The 6871-nt window shown below is 34.6% G+C and overlaps 2 protein-coding genes across 2 annotated transcripts; one reads left to right on the forward strand and one right to left on the reverse strand.

The window, feature by feature from the left end:
- The first annotated feature begins 347 nt into the window (after positions 1-347).
- Positions 348-4404, forward strand: LOC107866815 (NADH dehydrogenase [ubiquinone] 1 beta subcomplex subunit 2). Its single transcript, XM_016712814.2, has 4 exons — positions 348-624; positions 2839-2884; positions 2973-3020; positions 4095-4404. Exons 1-3 carry the CDS (start codon positions 521-523, stop codon positions 3018-3020), a joined length of 198 nt encoding a protein of 65 aa, XP_016568300.2. The 5' UTR covers positions 348-520; the 3' UTR covers positions 4095-4404.
- On the reverse strand, positions 4158-5621 carry LOC107869381. The gene has a single exon (XM_047411395.1). The coding sequence runs from the start codon at positions 5531-5533 to the stop codon at positions 4835-4837; it is 699 nt and encodes a 232-aa protein (XP_047267351.1). The 5' UTR covers positions 5534-5621; the 3' UTR covers positions 4158-4834.
- Positions 5622-6871: the final 1250 nt, after the last annotated feature.

Below are 6871 nucleotides of genomic sequence, written 5' to 3' on the forward strand. Positions count from 1 at the left end.
TAGAAATAACACTATAATTTCGGAATAACTAATCAAGAGATGAGTTATTCCATACTTTTTATTCCAACTAAACTTGAGATTAAATCAACCTAAAATTAATTTCGTAATTAGTTATCTCTTATCTCTTGTATCAAACGAACCCTGAAGAGTTGTTTGGTGTGAGATAGGATGTATAATAATATCATGATAAAATGCATGATTATTTTATCTTACATTTGATTGAAGATATTAGTTATCGTGGAATTCTTCGTTCAACTATTCATAACATAGCAATAGAATAAGTTATTCCGTATGGCATTTTGGGTAATTCCCATATAAACCGCCCTAAGAGGAAAAGATACAAAAGAGTAAGGAAGGAATTAAAATTGACATTTGGTGAAATTTGCAGGGGCTTTTGGTTAATTTCTCTGTTACTGAAATGGGAAATTGGGCCCAATAACCCGAATAGCTCTTTAACAATTTGTTCAATTCAACCCGAATTTAGTCGACTGAAGAATTTTTGCGAAGAGCAATTCAGAAAATGGGAGGTGGAGAGGGACATGGAGTGACCTACAAAGGCATGACAATTCATCAACCTAAGCGTTGGCACGCTGTAACTGGAAAAGGATTGTGTGCCGTCATGTGGTATTTTCTACAAACCCTAGGCCCCCCCCCCCCCCCTCCTTTTCACACTTTTTTTCGATTGGGTTTTGTAGTGTTATGAATTTGATGATGTAATGTTTTTGAATCAGAGATCTAAGATTGGAATCTGAATTGGGGAACTTTAGGGATTGGGATAAAATGGGTTCTAGTTTATATTTGAAGAATTAACCCGAATAGCTTCCCCACTCAATTGCATAAGCTTAAAATAGCGGAAAAATGTATAATATATGTATGATTATTGTAGAATCTGTGTATCCGGTTAAGAAAAGCAAACAGTGAATCAGACGGTTATGTATGATTCATTCTTGTTGGGATAAAACGAGTATTATAACAATGTAATTGATGTAGATGATTTATGTAGTGGATAGAAACGGACTAGTTTGAAATTGAGGTGTGGTTGATTCATTGATTTACATTTGAGACTAGTTTGAAATTGGGGTGTGGTTGATTCATTGATTTACATTTGAGTAAAAGTTGAATCTTTTGTTGTGTGTTTTACTCTTATTTTTTGAGCTGGATATCATATGTCTAGGCGTATATCAGCTTGCACTTGGGGCTCTTTTGAGTTTAAGAATTGTAGTTGTTGTCTGACTTGTAGTCTTGTTCAATGTTGGGGAAATGTAATTTAGGTCCCTAGGTTTGAGGTAATGGACTGTCGGGATGCTTTTCAACAGTAAAAAGATTTGTTTCTTTTTCAGGTCAAGGGGCAGTATGATTGAGTTCATAACTAAAAACTGTATAATAGCGTGAAGTTATATGGCGGTGTATAACTACCTCTGTTAAATGCTAGTTATAAGTCCCTTATCCCTTTTTTTTTTTCCATGGTATGAATCATCCCAATTTTAGAATGTTGAAAATTGTTTATGTTCTAAAATTGAACCTTTGGATTGTACAGTCAACAAACTGTCTTCAAGCACATTGATGGTAATGTTATAGAAGTCGCTTTACATATCCAAACTTTGTTCATCCATAGTTTAGGAGGACATTTACTCTGAATGAAGTTTAATTATTTATTTGTTTAGGTCATACTGCTAAGACCTGTTCAAGATGTTAACTTCGACAATTACAAGGCTCATATAGTGAGTGCATATACAGTTTTATTAGTAATAGATATTTATTGCAAAGGCGGATGTGGCACCAATAAATAGTAGACGCTCATTGGTCATGTTAGACATGCCTTAAGTAGTATTCACTGTTCAGCAGGCAATGTTGAACAAATGAGTCTTCCCTATAAAAGGTAATTTTGAAGAAAGGATGCCAATTACAACACAAGAAAAACTTTACTACATATCAGTCCAAAGTTAGTTTGGTCGACGATATGAATAATCACAGTCTATTTCACGTCACTTGAAAATCCTTGTTGTGAGGATTTGTCCACTCTCCCAGCTCGTGTTTGTTGGGATTTATGGGTGGAATGGCCAGTTTTCCAATTTTTATTTGTGAAATTGTGCTTGGTGGATGATTAAATTCAGTTGCACTACCACCTCAGCCTCCTGCTCGGAGGTTGGGTAGGTTCATCTGTTATAAGAGAAATGCTTGATCTTCATTTTTCTGTTCTTTTTTTTTTTTAAAAGAAAAAATGAAAAGAAAAATATCTGATGATTTTAATCAGTAATGTCTTTCCGTAAATCTTTTGCATTTTCTGGCATTTGGCTGGTAAGCAATAGTCAGAGGGTATACATAGGATGAATATGTTAAATGTCATAGAACTTGTATATAATAATGTGCCAATAACTTTTAAGGATATGGCCTAGTAGTCAATGGCGGGTTGAGAACCATGAGGTTTGAGGCTAAATCCTAGCGAGGCAAACTCATCAGGTAATTTTTCCTATGTGTCAGACATGGTGGGATAGAGTTATCCAATAGATGTGTTGGTGGGAGGTAGCAAGTATCCCGTAGAATTAGTCAAGATGCGTCCAGGCGGGCCATTCACCATGGTTCCCCAGACCCCACTTTGTGGGAATACACTGGGTTTGTTGTGGTTGTTGTTGTATATAGTTTTCAAATATTGGCGGGATAACTCATTATTAATATATGGATAATGGTATGAACTATAATTTGCATTTTTATGGATCAAAATAATGAGAGAGTATATATTGGTTGCCTAGAATGGCTTGGAAAAGCTTACAAGGTGTAGAGGTCTCTGTTGAAGCACTTGTTATATACCATAACACCAGATTGTGTTTATTTTTTCAGGTTTTGGATTCTTTACCGGGCCAAGAAAGATGGTCCTGTAGTGTTGGTGAGTATCAATATTGTTTAATCATTTCTTACCTTTTCATTTACTGTATAGCTTTTTGGTGATTGTTGATGTGATTTTTACTGCTTAGGGCTGGAGGCATCCCTGGGAAGGCCATGGGCATGGTCATGACCATTAGGTAAGTTTTCACAACTATAGTAGCTTATAATGTTACTGATTGAATGTGGTTAGTCATTTTTACATTATGCTGGCTGGAGAAGTCTCTGTTGTTTCTCTTTGTTTTTTTTTTATGAAGTATAATTGTTTTATTGACTGGCATCAAGAAGATGCTGAAAACAGTACAAAGAAAATTAGGGAAAGCTCCTAGATACAAAAACCTACAGATATAACGATGAGCCATATCCTTAAATGAGCAAAAAGTATGGCTGTTAAGCCAAAGACAAGGAGTTAAACATCAAACACTTAAACTTCAGAGAAGAGCTAGGAGTTGAAATCCCATCAAAACATCTACAATTTCTTTCCATCCAGATACTCCAAAAAAATGCATGCTGGTATCATTTGCCAGATCCTCTTGATGGTTCTGTCAACTACCCAAAAGTTCCAACTTTCCATAGTTTCTCTTCGCTATTTGTAAACAATGCTTCTGATCCAAAACCTTATGTATGATCAGAAGTGACATGTATTGGTCAAGAGCCATAACATAACCTATATCGTCATCTAAGCAACACTAAGAATAAATTTGCAAAATGGCTACTATTGCGAGAGGGCAACTATACAAGCGGAGGGATCTCTCCTGTACTAAAAAATTTGCAAATGACAACTTTATAAGCGGAGGGATTTATCCTTTTAGCCAAAACAAATAAGCATAGAAGATTCATGTCAAAATATCTTTTTCCAGCGGAATAACTGGTTCATATCAGTTTGATTGTTGGTAGATCATATCACCGGCATATTCCCACCATCGGAAGCTCTACATTATCTATAATGTGCTGTCAGTTTTAAATTTATCTTCTTGAATTTTGTGTATTTGGTACTTCAAGTGGGCTGTTTCTAACTTTTAAAGTCTTGAAGTATCGGAAACTGCCTCTCTACTTCTTTGGAGGTAGCGGTATGGACTGCGTACATTTTACCCTCCCCAGACCCCACTTTGTGGGAATACACTGGGTTTGTTGTTGTTGTTGAAAGTCTTGAACTATCATCCTCTACATCCTGACTAACCTATTCTGATGAATTGTGCTAATTGATTTTGCAGATATGCCGTGGAAGCTGCTGCTGGATTGTAAACCGATATGGTCAATGCTAATGTATTTCTTGGAAAACTCGGTTGAATGTCTTTCAAAACAAACAGTTGTGCTTTCAGTTCAATAAAAATCCTATGAAGTGGAGAATTGTTTGACTTGATTCATAAGAGCTTTGTTTTAGTTAACTTTAATTTGTGCTGTCAGTTTTCAGTGAACCGGTTTGCAGTGGTTTGAAAAACTTTTCTCTGTTTGTATTTCCAACTTGACAATGTATTCATAGACTCGTTGGGTAGCTCGAAGATAACTGTTTTGAAACTTCAATATTGAAGAAGCCTTCTAGCAGCAGCGAACATTACTTGGTGCATGCAACTTAGATTCATATGTAGATCAGTGTAATCTTGATTTAAAATGTCGAATTAACAAATAAAGCCATTTTCGGGGAAACCATACAAGATTCAACCAGTAATATTATGAACCTGAGAAGCATCACAATCCATATGATTAGAAATTTGCAAAGCTACTATAAGAAGGCTATTTTATTGATATGAACAGATTAAAAAAATTAGAGTAATACAATTAACTAAATAGGAATCAGTTACAATTAGTTTGATCTGAATCTTAATTCATCAAATCTGCAAGTCATTGCTTCAATGAGCTCAGCAGAAATCTTAACTGGAGTACACTGAGCTAGCTAACCACTAAAATAACAGGCAAGCTCCGTCATTTAAAGAGTTTAACTTATATACACCGTCTAATAGGTGAGTATATTCAAAAGGGAATCTCTAGTCCTAATAAGACGTCGTATAATACACTCTAATTCACCTTCAAGAATATCTTCAATTGCAATTTCCACTGCTTCTAATCTTTTATTCACACATTGAAGTGTCATGGCATCACATTTTTCCCATGAACTAAAGCTATTCTCTCTCATCAACTTTAATTCAAAAAAACACCCCTTATTAGATTTCTTGTTATTTGGGCTTGGCATTGACACAAGTGACATCAATGACTCCACTATTGACATAGTAGCTACTTTCACTTCCCTAAGGACGTTCACAACAACCATCAAATTATTTTTATCGTCTGAACTTTTGCTCGAGCCCGATGCTAATTTCGATCTTTTCATTCCCTTTAAGGAATGCAAGCGCTTCAATATCTCTTTCTTCAACTTCTTTCGCTGACAGTGGAAAGATACAGTGAATTTGTTATTATCGCCAAAGCTGATTCTTCTGAACGTGGACTTGAGGTCGTGGAGATGATCTTTGACTAGCAAAAGAACGTCTTTCGTGGTGGCACAAACTTCGAGCATTTTTAACGATGTTTCTGAAACTTCGTGGACCCATTTCTCCTGTCCTTGGTGCACGATTTCTCGTTTTATCATAGGTGAGTGAAGCAAATCGTTGGCTGAGTCGTGCAAGTCTCTTAGAGCATCAAAATTTGGTAATGCCATTGAAATTATTGAACTAGAAAATATGTTTGAATTCAATTAATTAAAACTTTTTTTTTTTTTGAATTGTAATGAGACTTTTTAGATGAATCCTTTGCATTTGTAGTACCCTTTTTATAGTTTATCTAAGAAAAGGACTAGACATTATTAAATAAATTTATTTTATTTTTTTAAAAAGGATTAGAGATTTATGATTTGTAAGGAAAAAGGACAGGAAGGATCCTTTATTGTACGGATACTATTTGTCTTCTAATTGGCAACAGCTAAGAAACTTTAATAATATTGTCCCCAAGGAAATTTCCTCTCCAAAAAAAAATAAATAAAAAAAATACAAGAAATGGAAGAAATTAATAGATATTCTAATTACTCCATTTTATATGGCTCTGGTTTGTTTTAAAAAAGAACAACACATTTCTATATTTGAAAATTCTTCAATTGTGAACCTCCTATTTGACGCTTAATGATATGTTATAGTCATAGAAATGGCACGACGTATTTAAAGTTGCAAGTTCAATTAAACTGATAGTTATGATATGTCTAAAGTGTCTTTCTTTCGTTCTTAAATTCATGTCTAGTCAAGTACCGTCATATCTACTTGAAATTTAAGTCAGAACAGTTGTGTTAATGCAGATACATGCAAAAGGGGGAGGACGATATGCCAGTCTGGTACTTAAAATTGTTGCCATGCATGCAGACAAAATGTATATATTGAGAATATATTCATGAAGACTAATTAGGGAGCATTATGAAACATTAATAAAAATTATTTAGAGTATTTCAACATGATTTTAGAGTAGTTATAATTGTTTTATGTTTATGTTTTCTTGTTAATTAAGACATGAAATCTTCTATTATTAAGATTATATTCTAACCATGCGTGGGTGAGAGCTTCCAAGAAAATCCATCCACACATCATTTGACTATATAAGTATTTTTGTTCGTTGTCATTCAGTGAAATGGTTATAAATTCTTGGTGCCTCACCCTCAATTGTGATGGGTTGAATTACATGAAAAATTCCAAATCTTATGAGGTGAGAAATAAAAAAAGTTTAATATGAATGGAAATAGGATGTGATTTGTGAATATTAAAAAGAAGAAAGTCATTTGCTCTCTTGATGTTAGTCTAACCAACTTCCCATTAATAAGGTCTTTTGTACAGTTATAGTCAGTGGCAGAGCCAGGATTTTCATCAAGGGATTCACAAATGAACATACAAACTAATCGAAGGGGGGCCAACATCTAATATATCTACATAAAAAATAATTTTAACCATATAAATATAGTATAATTTTCCGCCGAAGGGGAAGGGTATATCTGCCACTGGTTATAGCCGATCCCAAC

The sequence above is a fragment of the Capsicum annuum genome, chromosome 4, assembly GCF_002878395.1.
Source record: "Capsicum annuum cultivar UCD-10X-F1 chromosome 4, UCD10Xv1.1, whole genome shotgun sequence".
NCBI lineage: Eukaryota > Viridiplantae > Streptophyta > Magnoliopsida > Solanales > Solanaceae > Capsicum > Capsicum annuum.

What these genes read in the sequence shown, in the direction of transcription:
- LOC107869381 (XM_047411395.1), bottom strand. Translation starts at nt 5,533, where the DNA reads ATGGCATTACCAAATTTTGATGCTCTAAGAGACTTGCACGACTCAGCC.
- LOC107866815 (XM_016712814.2), top strand. Translation starts at nt 521, where the DNA reads ATGGGAGGTGGAGAGGGACATGGAGTGACCTACAAAGGCATGACAATT. An exon ending in GGATTGTGTGCCGTCATGTG is followed by an intron (nt 625 to 2,838) that starts GTATTTTCTACA and finishes TTATTTTTTCAG; the next exon opens with GTTTTGGATTCTTTACCGGG. An exon ending in AAGATGGTCCTGTAGTGTTG is followed by an intron (nt 2,885 to 2,972) that starts GTGAGTATCAAT and finishes TTTACTGCTTAG; the next exon opens with GGCTGGAGGCATCCCTGGGA.